General features: G+C 33.6%; 4 protein-coding genes across 12 annotated transcripts; 2 read left to right on the forward strand and 2 right to left on the reverse strand.

The window, feature by feature from the left end:
* The first annotated feature begins 198 nt into the window (after positions 1–198).
* LOC107913984 (secretory carrier-associated membrane protein 3) lies at positions 199–4,660 on the forward strand. 2 transcript variants are annotated; one of them, XM_016842685.2, is made up of 14 exons: positions 199–299; positions 474–553; positions 1,292–1,354; positions 1,571–1,705; positions 1,790–1,852; positions 2,230–2,263; positions 2,452–2,574; positions 2,833–2,895; positions 2,982–3,075; positions 3,269–3,314; positions 3,403–3,470; positions 3,790–3,838; positions 4,095–4,160; positions 4,305–4,660. In XM_016842685.2, the coding sequence occupies exons 2-14, from the start codon at positions 491–493 to the stop codon at positions 4,389–4,391; spliced, it is 954 nt and encodes a 317-aa protein (XP_016698174.1). In that variant the 5' UTR covers positions 199–299; positions 474–490; the 3' UTR covers positions 4,392–4,660. The 2 variants fall into 2 exon arrangements, with proteins under 2 accessions (XP_016698174.1, XP_040969569.1); XM_041113635.1 differs by having other exon boundaries at positions 202–295.
* Positions 4,661–5,106: 446 nt separating this feature from the next.
* LOC107913988 (glycine-rich cell wall structural protein) lies at positions 5,107–5,981 on the reverse strand. The gene has a single exon (XM_016842689.2). It carries the CDS (start codon positions 5,711–5,713, stop codon positions 5,237–5,239), a length of 477 nt encoding a protein of 158 aa, XP_016698178.2. The 5' UTR covers positions 5,714–5,981; the 3' UTR covers positions 5,107–5,236.
* An 86-nt stretch (positions 5,982–6,067) lies between these two features.
* Positions 6,068–9,102, forward strand: LOC107913987 (pentatricopeptide repeat-containing protein At5g66500, mitochondrial). Its single transcript, XM_016842688.2, has one exon. The coding sequence runs from the start codon at positions 7,377–7,379 to the stop codon at positions 9,030–9,032; it is 1,656 nt and encodes a 551-aa protein (XP_016698177.2). The 5' UTR covers positions 6,068–7,376; the 3' UTR covers positions 9,033–9,102.
* Positions 9,103–12,040: 2,938 nt separating this feature from the next.
* Positions 12,041–15,378, reverse strand: LOC107913989 (pentatricopeptide repeat-containing protein At5g18390, mitochondrial). 8 transcript variants are annotated; one of them, XR_005927148.1, is made up of 4 exons: positions 15,192–15,378; positions 14,873–14,998; positions 12,520–14,013; positions 12,041–12,328 (listed from the first exon to the last, which is right to left on the reverse strand). XR_005927148.1 is itself a non-coding variant. In XM_041113640.1 (3 exons), the coding sequence occupies exon 3, from the start codon at positions 13,953–13,955 to the stop codon at positions 12,717–12,719; it is 1,239 nt and encodes a 412-aa protein (XP_040969574.1). In that variant the 5' UTR covers positions 13,956–14,013; positions 14,873–14,998; positions 15,192–15,378; the 3' UTR covers positions 12,041–12,716. The 8 variants fall into 8 exon arrangements, 5 of the variants coding, with proteins under 5 accessions (XP_040969574.1, XP_040969573.1, XP_040969572.1 ...); XR_005927147.1 differs by having other exon boundaries at positions 12,520–14,061; positions 15,134–15,367; XR_005927146.1 differs by having other exon boundaries at positions 15,134–15,366.
* Between the last annotated feature and the right edge of the window lie 1,817 nt (positions 15,379–17,195).

Raw genomic sequence — 17,195 nt, forward strand, 5'->3', positions numbered from 1 at the left:
TAATTTTTCCAATTAAATATGGATCAAAAGCTTAATTTTTATTGGAATTTAAAATAAATAATATGGATATTAAAAGAAAGAATATAATACCGACTGATTAAAAATGGATCAAAAGCTTAATTTTTATTGGAATTTAAAATAAATAATATGGATATTAAAAGAAAGAATATAATACCGACTGATTCTACTTTCCCGCAATTATTATTATTTTTTAATATTATTCTCCGCGTACTTCAACAAATTTGTAAGTTCAAGAGTCCCCGACTTTTCTCGCTCTTCCTCCTCCACAGCAAAAGCAGGTCTTCTCTCTCTAGAAAACTTATCCTTCCCCTTTGTAAAAACAGTGCTCAAAAAAATCCTTTATCCTGTTTTCTTCAATTTGCTTCTCCAAAAAGCTCTTTGTTTTTGTAGTAGTGGTAGTAGTTCAGATCTTCGTCATCATAAGTATTATATTTACGCTTTTGTTTTTGCAGATAAAAAACCTACGCTGATGGCTGGTCGTTACGATAAAAATCCTTTCGACGAGGAAGAAGAAGAAGTTAATCCTTTTGCTGTCAGTCGTTAACTTAACTCTTTATGTATTTTTTTTATCTGATGATGTTTGAATGAGTTTTGAAGTTTGAAGTTCAATAGTGGCACTGGCGCAGCTCTGTTCTATTTTTATTGTAAAATTTTTAAAATTTTAGGGTTTTTCTGAAAGGTTTAGTAGGAGGAAATAGGTTCACTTGTTATATTTTTTTAGATTTTGACTTTGATCTGAAGTTTTGGTTGAATCCGGTTCTTGAAAGCCCTTTACTTGGTTGTTGCAGTTTATTTGATCATTGAAGTACTTCTTGTTTTCTTGTTGATGAATAAGCATTAAATACTTTACAAAGCTCATTTAAGCTTGTTCAATTACTGAATTTATCATCAATTTGTTAAAAAATCATTTTCCTGGTGCTAAGGATCATTTTGAGAAAATTGACTTGGATAATGGTTTCTCCATGTTTTATTTGATCATATATCTACGATACTCAGAGAAAAGAAGATATCTTTCCTTTAGTGTCAACTCACTCATTAATCCAATTGGTACCTTTTAACCTATATTCCACGTATGATTCATGCAATAAGAAGAAGGGGGGTTCTTGTGGTTTTAATTAATGCACTCAGATAAAACTTTATTCAATTCCAGGAAATGCAGACTATGATAAATTAATGAGCTTTATAACTTGATTTATCTGTCAATAATTAGTGTTCAGATGCTAACAAGCTTCTCTGTTAATATGATTCTTGTTTTGATAATTTTGTGCAGGATACAACAGCAAGAGGGAAGGCACCTGGCCAGTCTAAATTTGGAGGAGGTCTATTTTCAACGGTAAGCTAAATCTTTATTATAAAGTAACAAGTTAACATTAATTCAAAACTTATTGTTAGAGTTAGAACGAGTCTAATTATAGGATGATTTAATCCTGAAAAGTTAAGTTCCTTGCTGTAATTTGGCCACTTCTAATATTGCTTCGGAACAACCGGATACCGGAAAATTTTCTTGTATTCCTTGCTTCTTGAATGATATTATCCATGTAATTTTCAGCGCACTGCAAGCGTTCCACCTGCCTCAAACTCAAGACTTTCACCACTACCTCCTGAACCTGCTGGTTTTAGTTATGAGCGTGAGGCAACAGTTGATATCCCTCTTGATACAGCTTCAGGAGGATCACGTAATCAGGTTGGTAAAAACTTGTCTAAATTCAATTTCCATAATTCGATTAAGCCTTGAACCTCACTATTCCGGGTTTACGTTGAAATATAGGATTTAAAGAAGAAAGAAAAGGAACTCCAGGCCAAGGAGGCTGAACTGAGAAGGCGGGAACAGGTATTTTGTATGATAAATTTTACAACTTTGAAGTCGTTTTTGTTGTACAGAATCATAGATTTATTTTTGTTCTCTCAATTCTCTTCCAAAGACATCATCAACATAGAATCTGATGTGATGGAAGTGCAAATGTATCTCAATTATCCTAGTAGTACAAATTACTGATAAAATACTATTATTAGGCTGTTTGCGGAATATCATGTGTATTCTATGTATTTTAGCATACTAAGTTATTTGGATGGTTTAAACTGCAATTTCTCATTCTTGCATGTTTATTTCACAAACAAATAGCAAGATTGTTATTTTGTTACTGCTCTTTGGTAGCTCATAAATCATAGCATGCCTGCAATTTTCACTGGTCAGCTAATTCAATGCAGGAAGTGAGAAGGAAAGAAGAGGCAGTGGCAAGAGGTACCTTTCAATTTCCTTTAAAAATTTGACTAGTCAAACCAATCGCATTTAGTTTTGTTTACAGCTTCAGTATTTGGTCTAGATCACTCTTCTTTTTGCAAAATGTTTGACAAGATTTTATTTCTTTTATGGTCAATAACTCTTTACATTTCTGCCTTGAACTACAGTTTGACTTCTCTGTTTTGCAGCTGGAGTTGTGCTGGAAGAGAAAAATTGGCCACCTTTTTTTCCTATCATTCATCATGATATTGCCAATGAAATTCCAATTCATCTACAAAGATTGCAGTATGTTGCGTTTTCAACATATTTAGGTGTGTAAGCTTCTGTGATGGCTTTTTGCTACTTTTTTTTTTTTGGTTCTGTGCATTGTGCATCTTAGTAGCACTAAACGTGTTATATCATTGACCAAAAAATTGGGGTCTTTTTCATGTGAATTTATTTTATTTGCTAGATTGCATTGGGTGATCATTTGTACCATGCTTTTATTTTCTTAACACTTTAGTTTAGAAGGCTTTGCTCTAAGCCGAGGGCTGGAAGACAATTGGGTGATTGATGATGATTCTATGCAGGATTGGTTCTATGCCTTCTATGGAATATCATAGCTGTTACTACAGCATGGATCAAAGGAGAAGGTTTGTTTAGATATATACTTCCATGTCTTGTTTTTGTTCTTAATGTAGTGTTAAGATTGAGTTGGCTTTTCCTTATTATTGTTTAGGTGTTAGGATCTGGTTCTTGGCTATCATCTTCTTCCTAGCAGGGGTACCAGGAGCCTATGTATTGTGGTATCGTCCACTGTATCGTGCTTTTAGGTACTTGATATTTTTCATGCTTTTTCGTAATGCAGAGTTCAGTTTTTTTTCAATGTTGGGTTAAGCTCGAATGCCAATTTCTATTGCTGGTTTCTTAAATGTGCCTTTTCATGTTCCTTACACTAGCTAATCAGCCCTTAGTTTAATTTGAACCCCCCCCCCCCCCCGGTTTCACTTTATGACTATCATGCAGGAATGAGAGTGCTTTGAGGTTTGGATGGTTCTTCCTGTTTTATTTGGTAATATCTCATGTTTCTTCTGATAGATCTTTCTTTCTCCCTAGGAGTTACATACTGATTCTTTTATTCTTTTTTTTCCTGTTTATAGCTTCACATTGCCTTTTGCATCTTTGCTGCGGTGGCACCCCCTATAGTTTTTAGAGGGAAATCACTCACGTATGTTCCTTAATCATTTTTAGCTTATCTTTGGCAATCTATATTAAGGTTAGACTGATGGGATTTGCATCTATCTTCTTTGTTTGCAACTACATCAGTGCGTCAGAGTTGACATAATGCACTTATCCTCCAAAAGATTTCAGTTTCTTTTATGGGATTCTTCTATTTCAAGTATGAGATAATGGGTCGACTATTATCTCAGTGGAATTTAAATGTACTGCAAGTATTTGAGATGCAAATTTAGTATATTCTAGTTCATTTCTTCCTATATCTATGTATTCTTACTTTTTTTTTTCCCCTTTCTTTTGGTCTCATACAGCGGGATCCTACCTGCAGTTGATCTTGTTGGTGGCAATGCTTTGGTTGGGGTAAGTATATGCTTAAGCCTGAGAAAAAGTTTTATACCCTCAATCAGGTTTGATCATTAAAATAATTAGACATTTTCTTAAGCTATGCTTAACCTGTAGCATAAATTATTATATGTAAGGTTTAGTGGGATATTGATGGGAGCAAAGGAATGTTGCTTGTAATGGTGAAGGCTCGATCATTGTGATTGCATTTGGAGTTAGTGCAGAAGCTAAGAAAGATATTTCTCTTTTGATGAAATTTCTTTTGTTTGTGTAGATCTTCTACTTCATTGGTTTCGGACTATTCTGTCTTGAATCAGTTGTAAGCATCTGGGTTATCCAGGTTTGTTCTGTTCCAAACCTGATTCAATGCAAGCCCACCACTTACCACCCCCCCCCCACCCCCAAAAAAAAAAACACGTGTGGACACAAACACAAACATACATGCGTATCGGATATCTAACATTGTTGGCTGTTGGCCTTTCAGCAAGTATACATGTATTTCCGTGGGAGTGGTAAAGCTGCTGAGCTGAAACGTGAAGCTGCAAGAGGAGCTATGAGGGCTGCCTTGTAATGGCACTGACAGACTAGCAGCAGTGAGATATACAGTAAACCTCGTGCTACTTCTGCTTATATGCTCTTTGCCTTGGAAAGAGTAAAAACTGAGCTTGTTATTTGTCTATCCTTGTTTTTGTTGCACATATCTTTTTAACTTGTTCTCAGAGCTACATTCTGTAAAGTTTTTTTTTTTCTTATTGTGGAGTTTGATTAGCGAACAAAAATATGATATTTCATGTATGAATTGATAAAATATATGGATACAGAATTGCCTCTTGTGAATTATGATTGGTTCGTGGTGTAACGTGTAGTCAAGACCAAAAGGTGCAAGACTAGAGAGCGACAGACATAGTACAACTGGTCTTTGTCATTTCCTTATTATACCCATATAGAAATGACATTTGGGCTCTACCTAATATGTAAGAAAGGGTAGACAATGATGGCGGCGAACCTGGTGATGGGAGTTTGGGGCTGGTTGAATATCTTGGAGGTGTTTCTCTACTCACCATGAAAATGAAGAGTGAAATTGATTTCATAGGTACTTGGGTCTTTCTATATCAAAACTGCGTAGCAGGTTGTTTCACCTAGGACCAAGAATATTATTGTAACCATAATTAGCTGGAAGTTAAGCTTCAAGGTTTTATTATTTTCCTTCTTTATTGTTTATTTCAATTCATGCAGGGAAAGCTCATTCTAAAAATAAAAACAGAGAACTCTTACTACATTAAATATACCCCCTTAAATATGTATATTATTTAACTTTTAATAAAAGCTACTCGATGCATCTCATATATAATCATACATGGTTTAGCAACTAGATATTAAACGATATAGCAAGTACTTATACTGTATGGTACCCTCTTAACAGTAAGCACTGCATTTTTTCTTACAATCCATGGTGCAGCCACCGCCACCGCCACCCTCACCGTAACCTTTTCCCGACCGCCTAAAATAGGTGAAGCACTTAGCAGGGCAGGTTAGCTTCTTGTTAAAACAAGGACCTTTTTCTTTGCAAACAACCGTAGTTCTAATAACACCACCTTTTGAGTACCCTCCGGTAGGACCTCCGAAGCCAGCTCCATAGCCACCGCCTACGATCCCATTTCCCCACCCTTTTTCAAACCCTGGCAATCCAAATCCAGGCCCTGGACCGAAGAAGCCTCCCATCCCACCAGTGTTTCCACCACTACCTTTGTTGTTTTGGCTGCCTGGTTTGCCGCTGCCTTTGTTGTCCTTTTGCTCAGATGATAAAGGTTCAAATGACTCTGGCCTAGCTGCTGCAGTTAGTGAAGCTGTAAGTAGCAGAACAGCCAACATGAAGGTGCTCTTGGGGTTCATTTTTTTTTTCTTTTGCTCTTCTTAATCCAGTTTTGGGAGGATTTTCGCTTTGAGATAACCTTTTTTTCTTTCAAAGTATGGAGAGGAGAGGAGAGAAGAGAGTGTTATGGTGAAGGAATACTTTGCTATTTTAATGCGTTAGTGGTGGGATGAATGATGATAGTAAGCCATTTATGGAGGGAAAAGAGGGGGAGTTGGTGACAGATGAGGGCCTCCCCTCCTCCCTCCATGAATGAGTAGGTGTTGGTTGGGGCTCAATTATGACCCTATCTTAATTTTATTTGTTTTCTTGATGATAGTGTTAAAAGTCATGTTAGTCAACATTTAGAATGCCCTATTAAAGAATGAAACCCGATTAAATTACTACCACGTATCTTACCAATTGGCGATGGGCTCATGGCATTGATTTTCTTCTTACATGTTTGACTATGGAAAAGATTAAAGAAAATGTCACATAAAACAACTTGATGATTTCATAAAGGTTTTCGACACACAGGATTTAGCCATGCGATTAAGACAACTTGGGCAATATTAGTTTCTACTTAAAAAGGAAGCAGTGATGCTGATGGATTGAGAAAGGGTTACCATTGCTTCAAAAAGGAGCCACTGAACCGAAGCTTTGCATCTTTTTCTGATTTATGAGCTTTTTCAATAGGCTTAGCAATTGGAGCTTGCTGCTGCACATTAATGCATGGTATCTCATTTCATTTTCAGACATATCTGTATGTACTTGCATCAAAATCTGATTCTTCAATAAAAAAAATTTACGAAAAATTTGACAAAGTTGTTGGAATCATTGAATACCACAGCCAAATCTTAACAAAAAGTCAGACAAGGAGAGCATCGTGTAGTATAACACACACATTGAGGCATGATCCGATATTTATTTCCCTCACCTACTCAATTATAGCTAGTGTGCCAAGGTCATCACCCTTTGTCTTAAAGATACCAAAATCTTCCAAGTAGGGGAAACGTTGAATCATTAAGCCTTGTCCTTGCAACCATTACATATTATTAACATTATTAGGCATAATCTCTTGAAAATGACGGGCCCTGCCATTTGGCAGACAACTTAAACACATGCCGCCACTAATTAGTAAAGACTCGCCCACCTACCAACTTATTATTTCATTTATTCAATGAACGGTTGTACTGTGGCATGATTTCCCATATTTCATGGAAAAATGGTCTCAAAATATAATAATGATCAAATCACGAAAAGAAAAAAGAGAAGATTTAGGGTGTAATGGAGGCATAAGGTAGATTAGGCAGCTAGGTTAAGGGCCGGGCTTAATTGTCGCAGAACTGGACCCAACCTTCCATGAATTGAATCCAGGTGGTGGCTGCGGGCTCATTTTCGATGGATTTTATTAGGATCCAAGGTCAATCTTCTCGTTTACTCTCCCCTCCATCTTCTCTCAATGCTTCCCGCCTGAATATATATATTTGGTTCATGAAGAATGGTTTTTTTCATATTTGATATGGGATCTTGTCTCTCCTGTTTGATTTTGGTTTTGTTTTGCGATCAAAGATTTTCCTAAACGATTAAAAGTTTGAATCTTTGGGTTTAGGTATTTTAACTTTTTGGAATCTGTAACTACAATTAAACATTTTTCGCCTAAATTGCAGTTTCTTAGGCTAAGCGACCTAGTCTCACGGATTTATGTCTGTATCTCGTCGTTGCATTGATTATCTTAGTTATCAAGTCAGGAACCTTCGAGCGATTGCTTCAATCAAAGTCCCCGTTAAAAAGCTTCATAAACGTTATGCCCACATCCGCCACTCGCTTGAAGAATTGCCTCTTCGGGATATCAGTTCATTTAATGTTCGACTTGCCTCGTATTTTCGCAGTGGCAACGTTCAAGCAACATGGGCTCTCTTTTGTCACATGCATTTTTCATGCTGTGACCTTAATGCGTACACCATTACCCCGGTTTTGAGTGCCTGCTCTGCTTTGCCGGGCACGAAATATGGAAAGCAAGTGCATGGACTAATGATTAAAACAGGCGTGGATGCCGGAACGGTAGCCAAAACTGCACTAATGAACCTGTATTCCAAGTATGGATGCTTGGGTGACTCGGTTAGGGCGTTTGAAGAAATTGAACTGAAGGATGTTGTGACTTGGAATGCTATGATTTCGAGCTTTTTGAGGCATGGTCTTGCTAAAGATGCACTTCATGTTTTTGCAAGAATGAGAAGGGAAAGAGTGAGGCTTAGCGAGTTTACGTTGTGTTCTGTGTTAAAAGCTTGTTCTTCTTTGAAGGCTATTGCACAAGGAAAGCAGATTCATGGTTTGGTTGTTGTGTTTGGTCGTGATTTAGTGATTCTGAGTACTGCTCTCGTCGACTTTTACTCGGACATGGAACGTATTAACGATGCCCTGAAAGTTTTCTCCAGTTTAAATGATAGAAAAGACAATGTAATGTGCAATTCTTTGATCAGTGGCTGCATTAAAAATCGAAGGTACAAAGAGGCATTTTCGATTATGAGTAAAATGAGACCCAATGTAGTTGCACTTACTAGTGCTCTAGGAGCTTGCTCTGAAAACTCCGATTTGTGGATTGGAAAGCAAATTCACTGTGTGTCATTACATTTTGGGTTCACCGATGATACCCAATTATGTAATGCTATATTGGATATGTATGCAAAGTGCGGGAAGATTTTGTATGCAAGATCATTGTTTGATGGGATTTCAAACAAATGCGTGGTTTCATGGACGAGCATGATCGATGCGTATGGTAGTCATGGATATGGGATTGAAGCTCTCGAGTTATTCAAGCAGATGGAGGTGAACAGAAATGGAGTTATGCCCAATTCTGTAACATTTCTTGCTGTTTTATCTGCTTGTGGGCATTCTGGGCTAGTTGAAGAAGGCCGAAAGTGTTTTCATTTAATGAGGGAGAAGTATGGTCTTGACCCGGATCGAGAACATTATGCTTGCTTCATTGATGTTTTAGGTCGAGCTGGTCGAATAGACGAGGCATGGTCTCTCTTTGATGGTTTGGTTAAGAATGGTACAAAGCCTACAGCAGCAGTTTGGATAGCATTGCTAAACGCTTGTAGTCTTAATCAAGATATTGCCAGAGGCGAGATTGCCGCGAAGCGTCTGTTGGAAGTGGAACCGGATAAGCCCAGCAATTACGTGCTTCTTTCGAATTTCTATGCAGCAGTTGGAAGATGGGATTCTGTTGATAAGTTGAGAGATGTAATGAAGCAAAAAGGGCTCAATAAAGAAGCCGGAAGTAGTCGAGTCACTGTTAAACCCCATGACAAAACCGTTATCATCGGAGAAAGTCGTATTGCCGGAGTATTTCTTTGAAAATGTACGATCAGTTCCTTTCATTTACCTTCTGTACTTTCTCTTAAATAGAGTACAAATTGTTTCTTTCTTTTTTGGTTGCATTTTGATAAAACTTTCCAAAATAAAACAAGTTTTGTCCAAAATTGGCACAAATATATGCTTATTGTCCAAAATAAAACAAAATTTGCATGTTGCAGGACAAAATCGGTCTCCTTGAACCGGGAAAAAATTTACAAAGTGATTTGATTGCTGATGATTGGCCTTTTTGACATAGAAAACAGTGATGTTAGACGGATCAAATCACGTCAGCAGAGACTAGGTCACTTCAGGCTAACATTTTTAGGCCAAAATTAGGCTAAATGAACCGATCAGAATGGAAATGGAAAAATCGATTTTCAGGCTGGTACAACCTGGGATTTGATAGAATGATTTAACAAATGGGCCTGACCGAACCCCATCCAGAACAAAAAAACAAATTCTAAATTTGAAATTTATATTAAAAATCTATAAAATCAAGCCCCACATCTTAGGAGGTAAAAAAAAGCTGTGTATTAGTTTGGTAGAAAGAAATTGGAGTAAAGAAATATTGCCTGTAATACAAAAATAAAATCCTGTAAGATTTAGGTAACGAAAATTTTATTTTATTTTTAAATTAATGATTTAGCATCTTTTGCAGATAATTCGTAAAAGATGAACCAATTTGTAATTTTGGTGTATTACAATGGATAAATTCAGGAAATCAACGAAATTAAAGTTGTATTCAAACTTAGGATATCATGTAGATAACATGTCATGAGTTAATTCGACATCAATTTAATCAATTAAATTATTAAAATATTATTTATTTTAAATAAATTATATTATCATGATGATATTTTTATCTATTTTTTATTAAAAAACCAATAAAAATGTTGCAAAAGTTAAAATCTGAATTAATGTCACCAACATCTATAAAATCTTTTTTTTTATCACTTCAATCAAACCTTCCTTTTGATATCTTTATACATTTTAATTTTAGTATACAAATTGTTTCACCCACATTTTTTATATATTAGTAATGTTCATTGATTAAATTAATGTCAAAAATTAAGTTCATACCAATTCCAAAAAATGATAATGTTATGCCAAATAATTGAAGTTCCTTTAATATTTTTAATCTAATGCATTTACTTATTTAAAAAAATTTTACTCATAATTTAAAATATATTTTAATTTCATATATATTGTATATAAATTATTATTTTTAAAATATTTTACTATTTATTTATATTATTTTTAAATATACATATATATATTTTAAATATATTATTTCTGTGTAATTTTATTAATAGTGATGTAAAATTAGTGGCAGTAGCGGGTATCTAGTATCAATCAAACCCAACCCTCAACAGCAGAAGAAGTCTTGGTTCGATGAACCTTTTCTTTTCTATCTTCATCAATTATTACCTCCTCACGCATTTCGTCAACCATGTTGTAAGCAGACGTGACGCTTTAAGGTCAGCCGCGGGCTTCCAATATCAAATTTCAAAGTTCAACCCATTTCCACTTTTGAATGAAAAGAAAAAGAGTGATTTACACATCGAACCGCTGATAATTAATATAACGCAAGAGGGAAAATTTTACAAGAACGTCACATGCAAATCAGATTGATGGAAATTGCAACATGAAAGAAGCCGTTTTTGTTGGAAAAAGGTGATCACACACAATCATGCATTTTTTTATAAGGGAAAAGGAGGTTAGTCCATATTTAATGATAGTGGTTACTAGCTAAAGAATATATTTCTATAAAAACTTAATATAACATATAGTATTTGAATTTAAATTTTTTAATTTGATTTTTTTTAATATAAAAATATAAAATTTAAGTACTAAATATAAAATATAATAAAAGGAATACCAAAACTGATTATGAAATGATTATTTAAGTGACAAACTGACAATAGTTGAACAGTGAAAATAGGGATGCTGAATATATAGTAATATTATAATTCTTTGAACCAATACAAAATGAAAAACCCATGTGATCAATATGCAACTTACTTGATCATCAAGGACTCTACTTTTTGGGCAAAAATAGCTTCTTATTATTATTTTCTGTTTTTTCTTTTTCTTTTTTTTTGTTTTGTTTTTAGGTTCAAACTGATTATTATTTATTAGTTCATGTCAAGCATATTCTTCATTTGATTCCCACTCACCAATATCTTGGCTGCCCTTCATTTGGTCCACTTAGGATGTCAAAATCCGACACAAAAATAATGTAGTCCTAATCGCAGCCCTTAACTTTTTGGGGTCTATATCGAAAAACCAACTACAATATCTACATGATATAAATCCAACTTTACTGTCAACCCACTCGAACCTATATTTCACACAAATCACCACTTGATACTTACTTGCACTCCAAGGTTGAAGATGTGGTTGGTACAAGGAGGGCAACGATCAACGGCGAGATTTACTCTCAGAGAATTGTTGGCCGTCGGCTTCCCAAGAGGGGTCAACTGTCAAGTCAAGATAGTTTTAGTGTTGGGTCTCGCCCATTCTTTTGCTTCTATCTTCTCTCGGAGCAGTAGCCGATGTGCTTCATTTTCTAGATGAATAAAAAGGCCAGATTTTTCTCGGAAATCCTAGCTTCACTTTGTAACATTTTTTTTAACGCCGGCGGCTGTATTGCAGTAATTATACATTGAGGTTCCATTTATTTACCAGTAAAATATTTTTCAAAAAATTATTTTTGAAAAATAATTTACTTTTCTAGAAATGATTTACTTTTCTAGTGTTTGAATGAATCTGTGTAAAATATTTTCTATTGTTTAGTAGATTTCCTCAAAATATTTTCCTGAAAAGCTGTTTTAAGAAATTGATATATTTAAGAATTTATTATCTTTTTATTATTTGATTGAGTTTATTATATATATTAATAAATTTATATTTTAAATTATTTTTACATATATTGTAATGATTTATTTATCATTTTAAATATATAATAATGCTCAATTATTAAACTAGAATATTAACCGTCATAAATTAAAAATAACCCAAGTCAAATAAATTATTTGTAATTGTGTTATGAAAAAATAAAAAACAAGGATTGAATAATTATAAATTAGCTTCCAAACCACAATTAATACTAGAAATTAATAATCCCAATAACATTAATTCTTAACACCTTCCATGAAAATACTTCGACATTGCACTACCATTAACATTTTCACCAAACAGTTAATGCTGGAGCAGCCCGTCTGTTAGATGTTACTCTAAGCCCCTATTCTGATTTGCTAGGCAAGAACGACTTGACACAATTGTTCTTGAAAGGCCTGCATCAAGCCTCATTAAGTAAACTAGTCGAAGCTTAAATGCAAAAATACGAGACACAGAAGTAACCAAGTAATCCTCAATGAGACTTTTGTGTGGTAGAACTTAAAATGTATAACTCGTATCGAACAAGGTCAGAAATAATAATGAATCGGAACTAAATTAGAAGTAAACGAATCCCGAAACAACTGACCTTTCAGAAGTTAATAGCTACATTGAGCTGTCAAGTATTGTGACAATGGGGTTTGCTATAATCTTCAATTTTCAATTGTAGCATCAAACACGTCGAAGGGAAACCTCCAATTGCTCTATCCACTTAGCCAAATCATGCTTCCCACAATTCTTTAAACCATCAGTAACCATATCAAAGCACTTTGAAATTGGTGCTAATCACAGCTCAATCATCTCCACCAAATAATTTGCTGCCTCTACAAATCTGCCTCCACGTCCACACATTGTTATCAACATTGTATAGACCGGTCTGTTTGGAGCATGACCCTTGATCTTTATCTCACCGAAAAAGCTAAATGCATCATTAAACTGCCCTTTCCTACACAAGCCTTTGATTATAGGTGCATACAAACTAGGGAATGGCTTATAACCTTGGTCAATTGAATTATTTAAAAGTCTAAATGCCTCGTCAATCCTACCGACTTTTGAAGTCGCAGGTATCAATATTTTGTAACTATTAATATCCGGACAAAGCCCCAATTTACAAACAATATGATACATATCGATGTAGAAATCAATCTCCTTAGTTTTACAGATTGTTTCCACTAAAGAATTAAATGTAGCAATGTCAGGCACAAACCCTTCCTTGGTCATTCTTCTTACCATTTTCTTGGCTGATTCAAGATAACCTACATTCAACAAACCTTCTATCAACAAATCTCGACCTCTAACCGGAGGATTAAACCCCTTCTTACTCATGTCCTCTAAGAAGTCTTGCGCTTCATTCATCTTCCTGGAGGAACACCATCTATTCACCAGAACTGTGTATGTCCTCTTGTCTGGTACCTCACCTTTCCTAATCATCCTTCGGATTAATGCATATGTTTCATGGAACATTTTCACCTCACAAAGTGCAAAGAGCAATGAATTGTAAACGCTAACGGTCTGTTTGCAACCTAAATTAGTGCTTTTGTTGAAAACTTCCACAGCCTGGTCTATGGGGCCGTTCTTCCCGTACTCTTCAATGATAAAAGAAAGGGTATCACAAAAAAGGCTAAGCTGCTGCTTTTGCATTTGTTGAATGGTTCTCCACATGGATTCATACTTCCTATGGAGAATGAGGATATTGACTAGCTCCTCAAATTCGACGGAGGTGGGGGTGTAGTGGGAACGGGCCCATGAGAAGAAGCGAAGAGATTCTGTAGGGGAGTTTGAGCAGGAACGAAGTACGCGGAATACAAGTTCATGGTTCACAAAAAGGTTCATACGGTTGAGAGTGCGCTCTGAATGAACTTCACGATAAACGATGTTGGAAATGTGGTGGATAGCTGCAAAATAGTCATCTTTCAAAACAGAAGTACCTTGGAGAGAATTTACTGAGGTTAGGGTCCTAAAGGAACAGAGAATGTTCTGGGATCTATTTCCATATTTGTGGAGCAGCTGTGTAGACCGAAGCATTTGCAGTAGAAATTACAGTCCGATAACCTCCATTTCCACCTTGATAATCATTAATTGACTGAACCAACAGAGGAATATTATGCTACAAGTTCAAAGAACTTCCGTTCTATAACAAGGAATAAACAAAAAATACCAATCACATGTACCACATCGAAAAGGAAACAAGACAAGATGACTAAAATCAATTGTAAAGAAACTCACTCTTATCATACATTAACGTATAAACATATTAAGTTCACTTCTATGAGTCCTAAGTTTTGCAGTGTTGCTTCTTTAGACCTAGCCCTCTAGGGCAAAAAGAATTTGAGCTACATTTCGCTAACACTAAAGAGAAATGCATAAAAATGGTATACTGAGCATCAAAAAATGGCATTTCTTAAAATCATTTCACATTAGCAACTTGTTTGATATCCAAAATTGAACGATGAACTGAATTTGTAAATTTCTTATTCCACTCTCATGTTCATTCAAATTGAGTATGTTTTCAGCCTTTCAACAACAAGGCATCGTAGGTAACCCATAGAAACAGAACTATTAAAGAAGAAAAAAAACCAAATAACATAAAACAAATAGCTCCATAAAATTGCCTGCATAGTTTAACAGTCAGATACAACTATTAAACATAACCCAATTTGAGAAAGCAAAGCTCAATAATTGAAAATGAAATTTTCTAATAAAATAAGTTGGTTTTATCCATTAAAGCTAAATGCCCATTAATAAATTCATCACTTTTAACCCATGTATATAACTTCTTATATCAAAGAAGAGATTGACAATCTTAAAGAAAATCGAACAAAAGGTTAAAGGTAGAGGCTTTGAATAACTCAATTAAATCTACAAGCTTGAGAGTTGGAGTTGGAGGTAAAATGGAAAAGAAAGAAAATACATGAGAAAAAAAATAAAAATAAAGAACACACCTCCTTTCTCAGTGGCTGCTGGAGATGGATATTATAGAGAGTGAGAGTGTGAAGACTTCAGAGACACTTAAAAACCAGAGGAAAATATGAAGTTTGGGTATTGGGCCTTGAACTGAGAAAGAGATCCTGAGAAAGAGAGAAAGATAGGAAATGAAACAGCAGCGTGTAAAATTTTCATGAGAAGAGAAGATATGCGACGGTAAGGAAAAATGGAAGAAATATTTAAGAAGTTGAAGAACGGAAGAGAAGAAAAAGACTTACCTGGATGAAGAAGGAGATGGAAAAAGTTGAAGAACAGAAGAAGAAGAAGAAGACTTACCTGGATGAAGAAGGGGATGAAAAATGTCTTACTGATTGTAAGACATTTTCCCCAAATTGTAAGTCATTTTACCCGTGCCTAGGAAAACCTTTTACATTAGTAAAATGTTTTCAACCTTCCAAACACCGTAAAACCAGGAAAACATTTTCCTTCCAAACAGAGCCTGAAAGTCTTGATTATTGATGAAAACAAATCTATTATTATTAGCTTCTCTTTTAATTTTTTATATTAATGGTATTAGTCATTTTGTAACGGAGCAATAGCAAACACTAAACCACAAGTGAAGAGGTACAAAATTTTAATTCATACATTCTTTTATTTAATCTTTAAACCACTTTATCTACTCCTTAAAATATATATTTATACTCTTTATACATTTGAAATTTATTTTTTATTTTTATTTTTTAAAAAATTAAATATTTTATTTTTTAAATTAAGAAAAATTAAAATTAATTGTTAATGCTATTAATTTTTTATTAAATTAAAAATTATTATTTTTTATTATACTACTAATTAATTACAAAGTGAATAAATTTTCTATTTAAAATCGTACACCAATAAATTGAATAAAATACCTTTAACCGTGTAAAAAAACAAAACAGACACTTCTTTTTAATTTCCTAAAATTTGCAAGAAAATAATTGAGATGGTGAAGGTTTCTTTTCTTTTTTTTTTTGTCGAAGAGGAAAGATACTGTAATGACCTGAAATTCACAGGCACCGAAAAAGTGAGTTATAGGGCCTCCGTCTTAGTGAAATAAGTTCGAAAATAATTATTAAAAATATTTATGAGCCTAGTGGTGTGTCTAATTAGGATCTAATTAAGTGAATTTAGCTTAATTTAAAGTAAGTAATAAAAAGGATTAAATTGAATAAAGGGTAAAAGTTTAATTATAAAGCAATAGAAAATAAAAAGGATTAAAATGGCAATTAAACCATTGACTACAAATGAGGTGGCATATTGGTGAAATAAAATCAAAGATTTTTTTTTTTAGGTTTTATATATTATAATGATTATTATTATGGTTTTATATTAAATTGTTATGATTATTTAATTGATAATATATTATAAATAAATTAAATAGAAGATAATTGTATGGTAATAAAATATACATGTGTAAGAATTGTATGGGTGCATTTGTAATTTAAATATTTAATTACTTATAATTTAAGTATAAAGATATTTGTTAATTAAATAATTAAATTATAAGATTTTTGGTATGAAAAACAAATTAAATAATGACATTTGTAATGATATGAATATATACATTTGTATTATAATTATGTATTTACTTAAATTTTAAGTTAAAGATATTTATTAATTAAATATTAATATTATAATATTTTTATTTGTTAAATAAATAAAAGAAAGACAAATGGATGGTAATAATAGTGTACAAATGTACAAAGATACATGTATACAAATGTGTTAATTATATTGTTATTAAATTAATAATAATATATATTAGTTAAATGATGAAATAAATAAGTAAAATAAATGAAATAATAAAAGAATAAAAAGAAAGACAAAAGAAACAAAGAAGAAACAGAACAGAAGCATTTCGAAACAGGGAAAGAAAAAAAAGAAAGAAAAGGGAAAGGAAAAACTAGGATTTTAAGGTTTGAAGCTTTAAAAGCCAACAAAGAACTTGAAGCATCAGCATCGAAAGGAAAGGAGAAAGTCATCAAGGACTAAAACGGGAGAATTACGGTGTGTATTACTATAATTCAAATTTTAATTATTATTAATTGCTAAAATTTTAATTGTTATGTATGGTAAGTAAGACTTGAGGTAAGTATGTGATTATTTGAAAAGTGTATTGATTGAAAAATAAATAAATGGTGACAATTGTATGGTGTTGATGGTATACACTTGTGTGAAAATTAATTTGTATATGAATTAAGATAATAGATATTTGAATTGAATGAGTATTGAAATATTTTGTGTAAATTAAATTGAAATTAGAAAAAGTAAAATAATACCCTATTAACTTGTCGAACTAGA

This window comes from Gossypium hirsutum, chromosome A05 (genome assembly GCF_007990345.1).
Source record: "Gossypium hirsutum isolate 1008001.06 chromosome A05, Gossypium_hirsutum_v2.1, whole genome shotgun sequence".
Classification (NCBI taxonomy): Eukaryota; Viridiplantae; Streptophyta; class Magnoliopsida; order Malvales; family Malvaceae; genus Gossypium; species Gossypium hirsutum.